Source organism: Erpetoichthys calabaricus, chromosome 8, assembly GCF_900747795.2.
Source record: "Erpetoichthys calabaricus chromosome 8, fErpCal1.3, whole genome shotgun sequence".
Classification (NCBI taxonomy): domain Eukaryota; kingdom Metazoa; phylum Chordata; class Cladistia; order Polypteriformes; family Polypteridae; genus Erpetoichthys; species Erpetoichthys calabaricus.
Window position 1 is genome coordinate 26,306,749 of NC_041401.2, and position 11,109 is coordinate 26,317,857.

At 42.1% G+C, this 11,109-nt stretch overlaps 1 protein-coding gene across 2 annotated transcripts in view; it reads left to right on the forward strand.

Moving 5' to 3' along the window:
- slc38a11 (solute carrier family 38 member 11) overlaps positions 1-9,125 on the forward strand; it is a 56,371-nt gene extending 47,246 nt beyond the window's left edge. For both annotated transcript variants that reach the window (XM_028806378.2, XM_051930915.1), the window contains 2 exons: positions 1,854-1,985; positions 8,045-9,125. In XM_028806378.2, the coding sequence (XP_028662211.2) occupies positions 1,854-1,985; positions 8,045-8,335 (423 nt within the window). In that variant the 3' untranslated portion in view covers positions 8,336-9,125. The remainder of the gene's footprint in view (positions 1-1,853; positions 1,986-8,044) is intronic.
- The last annotated feature ends 1,984 nt before the right edge of the window (positions 9,126-11,109 follow it).

The window sequence follows — 11,109 nt, forward strand, 5'->3', positions numbered from 1 at the left end:
ATGCACAGTGTAATAGTAAACTAAATGTAAAAACATTGAATAGCACTGAGAAAACCTTGAACAACAGAGAAAACTAACATTGTAAGAGTTCGCGCTAGACCCTTACAAACTGCTCGCTGTAAACACTTTTTTTATGAGTTTTAAGCACAGGGAAAAAAAATTAAATGCCAGTTCTCTTGCGAAACTTTTCAAACCATCCTCTACTGGCTTTAAATTCCTCACCTCGCCACTTGAAAAAGGATTTTTTTTTTCAGCAAATAGCCATGAATCTCCCTGGCTTTCTCACATATGATCGGCTCGCTTATGCTATCCCCTGCAAGTTGCTTCTTGTTGAACCACACTAGCAACAGTTTTTCCACCTCTCCCAGCACTTGAGGCCTCTGCTTGGTTAACATTATACAGTGGAACCTCGGTTTGTGAGCATAATTCGTTCCGGAAACATGCTCGCAGTCCAAAGCACTCATATATCAAAGTGAATTTCTGCATAAGAAATAATGGAAACTCAGATGATTTGTTCCACAACCCAAAACTATTCATATAAAAATGATTAATACAAAATATAAAGTAAAAATACATAAAACAAATTATCCTGCACTTTACCTTTGAAAAGAATCGTGGCTGGTGTGAGTGAGTTTCTAAACTCTTGTGGGGTTCCACCCAACGGGACGACACGCGGAAGAGCGTCCCAAAGCAATCGCAGTCTCCCAGCACTGTAGCAGTTCGCCGTAAAAGCGAATCCTAAAAGATCGTGGACATGCTATAAGCGCCTGCTGTCGATGGGTGATACAAAGAACAAGGGACATTATAAATGCGCAGGGCACAGTACTACTTGGCCACGACCCTGCCCGACTGCTGTGTCTGTGTATTGGAGAGTGGCAGATCCCGCTACAATAAATAACCGCACTGTTGCTGTTTTAAGATGAATAATGCTGGTGTTGCTAAAGTACTGAGACTCGGCTTCGAGTTTTGGGGTGCAAGACGGGGACTCGCAGCACACACACACACACACACACACACAGTCACAATGCTGTAGTGAACAGTATTCGCTCGTACGGATGTTGACTATATGAGTGAGGCACGCCGACTCAGACAGAGAATAGGAGACGATTGCCCACAATCCCGCAGCGAGAGAGAGAGAACCATCAGCTCAGTTGTGATCACATGATGCTCAGCAGACAAAGCATATACATACTACTCGTATTGCAAGACCTCGCTCGTTTATTAAGTCAAAATTTATTAAAAATTTTAGCTCGTCTTGCAAAACACTTGTAAACCAGGTTACTCGCAAACCGAGGTTCCACTGTAACTCCTTTTGCAACATCAGCTGCTTTGTTAGGCACTGTATACGTAATCATAGCTTACAATCAATATAGCAATTAAACTAATATAACAACAAATGAAACAACAATTTAAAATATCACAGACAAAGGTTTTTCCCATCAGTTTGACAGGTATTCACAGAACAGATGGGTTTTCAATTGTTTCTTGAATACATTGAGGGATTCAGCAGTGCGGATGGAGGTGGGCAGCTCATTCCACCAGCTAGGAACTACACAAGAAAAGAGTCCGAATTGTAACTTGATACCACACAGAGGCACTTCTAGTGTTTGATTTTACCTCCTCCCTCTTTTTTAAGCTTTTGATTTTAAAGTATTATAATCTGTACTTGCCTTTTAAATTAGAATTGTTCACAGCACTCTGTGCCTGCAATCAGTGAAAACCGTTACACAAAAAATAAGTTGTGTTGATGATTATTGTCTTGGTTTGTCACCGTATTAACAATATGTTGTAGTAAAGAAGGATTTTTTTTTAGATAGTGAATTTTGATTCTAACCGTTTTCTTTAACCTGCAGGTCATATCAAATGTGTTCCTTAAGGGGAGACTTTCAATGGTTTTCCATATCTTTTTGACTCTGCTTATTGTCGCAGTGTGTACCAGCTTGTCACTGATATACGACTGCCTGGGCATCGTCTTGGAACTGAATGTAAGTTGATCTGCTGTGTCCTTTTGTTCTGCTACTGTCATACTTCCGGGCCTCTCAGATTTGCCACCCAGATTTCTCAGTTGTGTCATGTACTTTATAAAATTAAACAAGGTTCCTGGTTTGGGTCTCTCCATCTCATTATGTAATGGTGCCAAACCTTGTGTCCCTGTACAAGTATGTTTCTTCCAATGTTTTGCCATGAAAGGTTAGTATCTTTAAAAAAACATGAAAGTGCTGCCAGTACCTGTATCCTGTAATTGTTCGTTAAATTACTGGTGATCTAATTGTTCCAATATACCCAACAAAGGAGGATGACATGGTGGTTCGCAGATTATTTCTGCTGCCTCATGACTTCAAAAGAATAGATTTGAATTCTGGCCTGGACACTGTCCACCTCAAGTTTGTATTGTGGCGGACAGCCAGGGCCCATGCCCAGTCGGGACGCCCCTTCAGTATATGTTCAGGGGGAGCAGCTATGGACAATTCAATATCTCCTCCTGGACGCTAGATGGCAACCTCCTTGGGTTGGAGCGGTGCCTCGGTCTCCCGCAGGGCTCCATGGGAATTGGAGTTTGGTGCAGCCCTGTTGGGTCCCGCAGGCACCACCTGGGGGTGCAGCAGGTGGGACTCCAGAGTAATGGGCAGTGTGTTCACCATACCTGGAAGTACAGCCAGAACTCGGCAATCAAGCACCTGGGGCACTTCCGGGTGGGCCATAAAAGGGGCCAGCAACCACCAGTCAAGGAGCCAGAGTCAGGAGGAGGAGGATGATGAGGTTGTCTGGGAGGAGTGGTGGTGGAGGAAGAAGAGTGTGGTGTGCTTTATTTTGGTTTATTTTGGTGTGCTTGGGACTGTGTTAGGGCTGAGGGAAACAGGGAAGACATGGACCTCAGCTGAAGAAAAAATACATCTTTTGTTGATTTTATACGTGCCTCCGTGTCAGTCTGTGTCGGGTCGGGCGCATATATAGTGCCTTTTACAGCATATTCTCCTGATGGTACTTGGGAATGTGGGAGGAAAATCAAAGAAATGTGTGTTATTGGAATAGATCTATTTAAAAAGTGTATGTTCTAAGACACCCCCATAACCTTGCACCGGTGAGAGCAGGCTCAGAAAAAGGATGCATTATTTCAAGCACTGAAATTTCTAAATGGATTCTGAGGTGTCTATGAAACATGAGAGAGGCGGAGTGCAGGATCTGCAAGGAGCCAAAATAAACCAGTTTCATAATGGAGATAACTACAGTAAATGGTAACGGGATGCAGATGCCAGTATGCAGGAGTAGGAAATAAAAAGAAGCGGGAGATGATGGACATTTTGCATGAAAAGATGGACAATCTGCTGTCAACTGTTTTATATGACATCCTGTAATCTGTACTGTACTCATAATAAACCATTAATTCATTTCAAAATGTTATGGCCCCTCACTGAAAAATGCCATTTACTGTCATGGCTTTACTGTATGTATCAAATTTCCATTTTCAACTAATCCTGTTATGTTTTGGAATTTTTACACAATAATGTCTTATACTTTATTATGTAGTTTCCCTACATAACCATCACAAGTTACAACTGTGCACATCCATACCCAGAATCGCTCCTACAGCATTAGCTTAGGGGTTCCAGTTACCCTAACATTCATGTCTTTGATTTGGAGTACCCAGAGAAAAAGTCAAGGAAACATTAAACGCCTGAAGAAGGGACCTGAGTTGCCTCGAAAGCTTGCATATTGTAATCTTTTTAGTTAGCCAATAAAAGGTGTCATTTTGCTTGATTTTTCACTACATAAAACTTTGACAGAGAAGAGGAGACAATTCAGTCCGTCAAGCTCGCTTGTTTAGGTCTTAACTAAGCTGTCTCAATATCTCATCCAGGTTCTTCTTAAAGGTTGTCAAGGTTTTTGCTTCAGCTCCATGTCTCAGTAGCTTGTTTCAGATTCCCACAGCTATTTACATAAAAAAAGTGCTTTTTGGCTTTGGTCCTTAATGCACTTCCCTTAATTTCCAATGGTGTCCTCCAGTATACGAGTCCCCATTTAGTTTAAAGAATTCATCTGGATCTGCTTTATCAATGTCTGAGAATTTTGAAGACATGAATTGGGTCCCCATGAAGTCTCCCCTGCTTGAGACTAAAGAGTCTGTCACAGTAGGACATGTCCTTCAGTCCTGAGATGTATTTGGGTACTCAAATGTGGCACTTTAAAGTCATCCCTGATGGAGGATCGCAGGAATCATGGGAAGAAGGGGTCCTTTCATCGGATTGGCTGGCCCAGCGCTGTTTCAGCCATATAATGGCCAAATGGGGGAGGTAGCCTGATGGCTGAGGTCTCCAGGACTCTAAATATATCCAAATCTTCTTATGTGATATCATCTACTGTTAACTTCTGCTCCGTACTTCTAAAATTTTTATTTTTATACTGTATTGAGGATTTGTTCTGTGTATTGTATTGTATTGAGCCCCTTCTTTTGACACCCACTGCACGCCCAACCTACCTGGAAAGGGGTCTCTCTTTGAACTGCCTTTCCCTAGGTTTCTTCCATTTTTCCCTACTAGGTTTTTTGTGGGAGTTTTTCCTGGTCTTAGAGAGTCAAGGCTGGGGGGCTGTCAAGAGGCAGGGCCTGTTAAAGGCCATTGCGGCACTTCTTGTGTGATTTTGGGCTTTACAAAAATAAATTGTATTGTATTGTATTTGGTTGCTCACATCTGGACAGCTTTAAGTGCTGCTATGTCTTTCTTGTAGTGTAGTGACAGTAACTTCATGCGGACTCACCAGTGCATTATTACACTCTGAGCATAACGTCCCTCTAAATATGTTTAACTGTTTTTACACTATAAACTAACATTTTATTAATCTTTTTATCTTCAGCGCATTGCTTAGATGATGAAAACCTTGCATCAACATAAGCCCCTAAATCCCTTTTCAGAGGTTGCTTCCTGTAGCTCAGCGTCTCCCATCTCTCACTTATAATTGACGTTCTTTTTGCCCAGGTGTAGCACTTTGCACTTTTCTACAATAAACTGGATTTTTTTCAAGTTTTCACCCACTTCTGAAGATTATCCAAGTCTTTTATTTCCTTTTGCTGCCTTCTCTGTGTCTGCCATTTCTCTAGTTTATGTATCACTAGCAAAATACCCGCGCTTCGCAGCAGAGAAGTAGTGTGTTAAAGAGGTTATGTAAACATATATATACATATACATATCTACATATACACATATCTACATATACATATATATATACATATATATATATATATATATATATACACATATACACTTCCACATATATATACATATATATCCATCCATCCATTTTCCAACCCGCTGAATCCGAACACAGGGTCACGGGGGTCTGCTGGAGCCAATCCCAGCCAACACAGGGCACAAGGCAGGAACCAATCCCGGGCAGGGTGCCAACCCACCACAGGACACACACAAACACACCCACACACCAAGCACGCACTAGGGCCAATTTAGAATCGCCAATCCACCTAACCTGCATGTCTTTGGACTGTGGGAGGGAAACCGGAGCGCCCGGAGGAAACCCACGCAGACACGGGGAGAACATGCAAACTCCACGCAGGGAGGACCCGGGAAGCGAACCCGGGACCCCAGGTCTCCCAACTGCGAGGCAGCAGCGCTACCCACTGCGCCACCGTGCCGCCCCATACATATATATATATATATATATATATATATATATATACACATAAACATATATATATATATATATATATATATATATATATATATATATATATATATATATATACACACACGTATCAACATATGTATACACATACATAAACACACATATACATATATACATATACACATACATACATAGTGCATTGTAACACGGGCTGTGATTGTTACATGGGAGGGAGACGACAAATCACAGCTTCCCGCTTTCTAATCAGGCCTGTGATTGGTGCTTTGACTGATGCCTAAATCCCACAGTATCTCCCCTTAGGAGAGGCGTTAGGCAAGTGTAATTGAATAGCGGCGCTGCAAGTTTAGCTTTACACCTGTTTTTAAGGCTTATTGACTGAAAGGGGCTTTCTTGAAAAAACTTAGGGCTTTGCTACAGGATACACCCTCCACAAGTTAAGGAAGTAAAAATAAAGGTATACATTTCTGTTTTATTTAAACCTTTTAAGTTTGTAAAGATACTGACAATAAGCTACGCAAACCCACCAAGACATGGAATCGTTTAAATCAAGGCGCTGCGCTACCTTCTTCCAGATCGGCCCCAAGGTGTTCATATTTTTCCAAAGCAGTTCTGGTCTTCATCGGCATCTGTAGCCGAGTCGAAAAACACCATCCCATACTATTAGTTAACGATTAACACATTTCTATATGTATTGTAAGCATACAATACAACTGATAATATGTTGCGCTTATTTATCTGCTGTACTGACATTTTTGCGCGTTTCACGGCTGAAATCCAACGTGGTTTGTGCTCTTCAGAATGAAAACAGTTTGCATTTACCTTTTTAATAAAAGGCAAGCTTTTAAGCCTGAGAAATCACCCCGTAAATGCACACGTTTAATTGCACATGTGTTAATATGTATGCTTACACAGTATTAAAAGACACTCAACAATTAACGTCATTTACCTTCGTTCCCATGTTTGAGTCGTGCTGTAAATTCTTACTGTGAAATATAATTGACAAATAATTTGGTGAATGAACTTGTGAAAAAGGTGGAGCTGAAGTATTACGTCACTTCATTAACGAAAATGCCATGATGTGCGGAAGAGCGGGGGGAGTGTGGGGGTTGATGGAGAATGTTTTCTTCAGCGCTCTTTGGAGCTCTTCCTTGTTTTCAGTTCACGTGATTACGTAGGAGGCGTGATGATGTGATATGCGACTCCGCCTCCTCCATTACAGTATATGGACAAAAAAGAGGTTCCAGTTATGACCATTAAGTGTAGAATTCCGAAATGAAACCTGCCTAACTTTTGTAAGTAAGCTGTAAGGAATGAGCCTGCCAAATTTCAGCCTTCCACCTACACGGGAAGTTAGAGAATTAGTGATGAGTGAATGAGTGAGGGCTTTGCCTTTTATTAGTATAGATCCGTGAATTTCACAAGTTTACTAATTATACTGAAACCTTTGTCATTCATATAAATTGTTAAAAAATTAGAGGTCCAAGAAAAGACCCCAGAGGCACTCTGATGACCCTACTGCATGTGGAGCATTCACCTCTTTATCTGTATTTTTGGTCTTTTTGAGTTCCAGTTTTGTAGGTTACCTCTGATGCTAACAGCTTCTAGTTTCAGAATTAATTGTCAGTGTAGGACTGAGTCAAAGGCTTTTTGAAAGTCTAAGCAAGTTCTGTCGTATGCTTTGCTTTTGTCAACTACTGCAGCAGCCTAAATAAAAATGGTCTGGAAAGATCTTGCTTTCAAAAATCTCATACCAAAAGTTATTTAGTATGTTATTTTCATGTACAGTAGGTGCTTTTCTAATGTATTTCTTACTATCATTTCCATAGTTCTGCATGGTACAAAAATAAGTCTTACTGGGCTGTAATTAGCAGGACCCCTAATTTTGTCTCCTTTCTTGAAGGTTGCAGTCACATTTGCTACTTTCCAGTCCTCAAGTTCTTCTCCTTTCTCAAGTGACTGCTCAAATATGGCTAATAAGGGTTTATAGATGATAGCTTTCATTTCTTTCAGTATGGGAGCTCCACGCAGACAGCAGTTAGGCACAGAGTTTGGAGACCAATCTCTCCATCTTTTTGCCATATTGATAACCTCTTTGCCCACATGCTGCCCTCAAGTCCAATTGTTATTATCTAACCAAACGAGACTGAGGAACTGAATGGTCGTCTCTAGTTTTGTTGAAATATTTGTTAACTAAATTCACTCTTTGATGCCCAAAGCTAATGGGTCCCATGGTGTATCCTGGCAGCAGTCTTTTGCATCTAATTTTTAATTTTATGTGCACTCTGTATAAAATGTGCATGGCTGACCCCAGTATTTTATACAATAGAAACTTATAATAGAAAATTAAAGTTATAAAAAAATAATGTCCTTGCCTTTGTGTCTTTTGCAGGGTGTTCTGAGTGCAATTCCTTTGGTGTTCGTCATACCGGCTGCTTGTTACCTGAAGCTCACCGACAATCACTGGTCCCACCGAGACAGCCTCATTTCTGTTTTCCTATTTGTCACTGGTGTCTCTATCCTAACAGTTGGTTTCACCATGACTGTCTTGCACCCCCAACAGTGTTCACATGGAAAGGAAATGTTTTACTGCCTGCCATCAAATTCATCCATTACGAATGTCACGTTTCCCACAAATGTGCCGCAAGCTGAAACTGTTCCCACCAGCAGTAGCTTGTCTTAAGTATAAAGAATTGACTGTGGTATGTGCTGTCAGAAAACTACTCATTTTACAAAGGTGTTTTACCCCGTAAATGCAGTTACTGTTTGTATTTTTTAGTATTCAAAATAAGTAGGCAGAACTTCTACCATTTCTGTCCTTTGTTAAATTTGATTTTTGTTAGATTGTTTTGGAACAGAGGTTTTGGCTTCATGTTGAAATAAGAACAAACATACAGAAGAGCGAGTCCATTTTTTTTTTTTTAATAAACCAGCATCTTCTTGTAATCAGTGCTGTGTTTGTGGAATTGTGGCATTGAGCTCAGAGGCAAATGTGAAGAGGGCAGGAAAAGGCTGAATGTGAAGAAAAGTTTGATCTAAACAACTCTGAAGGGCCTCCTCTGTAATAAGCCATTCATTTACTTAAATCCATAGCAGACAAGAAGCTGATCATTTTTGAAAATTATTTTCAGGTTAGAAATTGCTGGAAGATCTTTAGTTAAACCCCACCAAGCACTTTTGGTTGTTTGGACCAACTCTGCTGTTTGTAAAATGCACTTTAATTCAGCTCCAAACTTTCTAAAGCACTGGTCAATAACACTAAATGACAATCTGGTCGCATTGTGCCCCCCATGTGCTTATTCCATCTGTCCAGTTTGTGTGTGTGTGCGTGTGTGTGTGTGTGTGTCAACCTTTATTAGAAGGTTTTAGAGGTCCTTGGTCTTTCATCGTTTTACAGTAAGACTTGTCTAAGTCTTGGTTATTTCTGTGTGTTTTTTCCACCGTAATAAGGCAATGTTTAAAATGAAGAGGCTTTATAAGTTTGCAAGTATAAAAAATGCAGTATATAGATTTGTTATATAATGTGTGTAGCTTTTTATTCCTAAAAATTATTTTTGGGTAATAAAAGAAAGAGTTGTCAATCCATAAAGTGTGTGTTTTTTTTTTTTTGGCTATCCTCATCCATCCATCCTCTTCCGCTTATCCCAGATCTGGTCGCGGGGGCAGCAGCTTGAGCAGAGATGCCCAGACTTCCCTCTCCCCGGCCACTTCTTCTAGCTCTTCCGGGAGAATCCCGAGGCGTTCCCCGGCCAGCTGGGAGACATAGTCCCTCCAGCGTGTCCTGGGTCTTCCCCGGGGCCTCCTCCCGGTTGGACGTGCCCGGAACACCTCACCAGGGAGGCGTCCAGGAGGCATCCTGATCAGATGCCCGAGCCACCTCATCTGACTCCTCTCGATGCGGAGGAGCAGCGGCTCTACTCTGAGCTCCTCCCAGATGACCGAGCTTCTCACCCTAACTTTAAGGGAAAGCCCAGACACCCTGCGGAGAAAACTCATTTCAGCCGCTTGTATTCGCGATCTCGTTCTTTCGGTCACTACCCATAACTCATGACCATAGGTGAGGGTAGGAACATAGATCGACTGGTAAATCGAGAGCATTGCCTTACGGCTCAGCTCCTTTTTCACCACGACAGACTGATGCAGAGCCCACAGCACCGATCCGCCTGTTGATCTCCCGCTCCATTCTTCCCTCACTCATGAACAAGACCCCGAGATACTTGAACTCCTCCTCTTGGGCAGGATCTTGCTCTCAACCCTGAGAGGGCACTCCATCCTTTTCTGGCTGAGGACCATGGTCTCGGATTTGGTGGTGCTGATTCTCATCCCACCGCTTCACACTCAGCTGCCAACCAATCAAGAGGAAGCTGAAGATCACAGCCTGATGAAGCAAACAGGACAACATCATCTGCAAAAAGCAGTGACCCAATCCTGAGTCCACCAAAACGGACCCCCTCAACACCCTGGCTGCGCCTAGAAATTCTGTCCATAAAAGTTATGAACAGAATCGGTGACAAAGGGCAGCTCTGGCGGAGTCCAACTCTCACTGCAAACGGGTTCGACTTACTGCCAGCAATGTGGACCAAGCTCTGACACCGATCGTACAGGGACCAAACAGCCCTTATCAGGGGCTCCGGTATCCCATACTCCCGGAGCACCCCCCACAGGATTCCCCGAGGGACACGGTCGAACGCCTTTTCCAAGTCCACAAAACACATGTAGACTGGTTGGGCAAACTCCCATGCACCCTCCAGGACTCTGCTAAGGGTGTAGAGCTGGTCCACTGTTCCGCGACCAGGACGAAAACCACACTGTTCCTCCTGAATCTCATTTTTCAACGACTTCTATTTATTCGGCTGACACCTTTCTCCAAGATGACCTACAACATTTATGATAGAACTGGCTCATTTTCTATTAGTTTTCCAATTGCAGCACATGCAGGTCAAGTGACTTGCTGAGGGTCACACAGTGTCAGTAGTAGGATTTGAACCCACAAAGCCTTAACCACTACACCACACTGCCTGTCTGCTGCTCATTCTAAGCTCGTTCAACAAGTCATTTTAAACGTTTTTAAAGATTATGAGGTGAAGTGATTGAAATGTTTTAAAATTATGAAGGGAATTGGTACAACAGATCCAGGCTGTTACTTTAAAGTGAGTTGAACAGAAACTCCGGGACACAGTTACATACTTAAGAGTAAAGTCCACACAAACGTTAAGATGTTTTTCCTCACACAGAGAACCATAGATACATGGAAGCAGCTACCAAGTAGTGTGGTGGGCAGAAGGAGTTTAGAGACCTTCTAAACTTGATTTGATGTTATTTTGGAGGAACTGTGTGGGGTACGATTGGTGAGGTTTGTTGGACTGAATGGCCTGTTCTTGTCAGCTTTTTATTCCTAATGTTCTCTCTCATTTTAATGTGACCTGGTGGTACAGTGTTCAGCTCCGCTGCCACCCA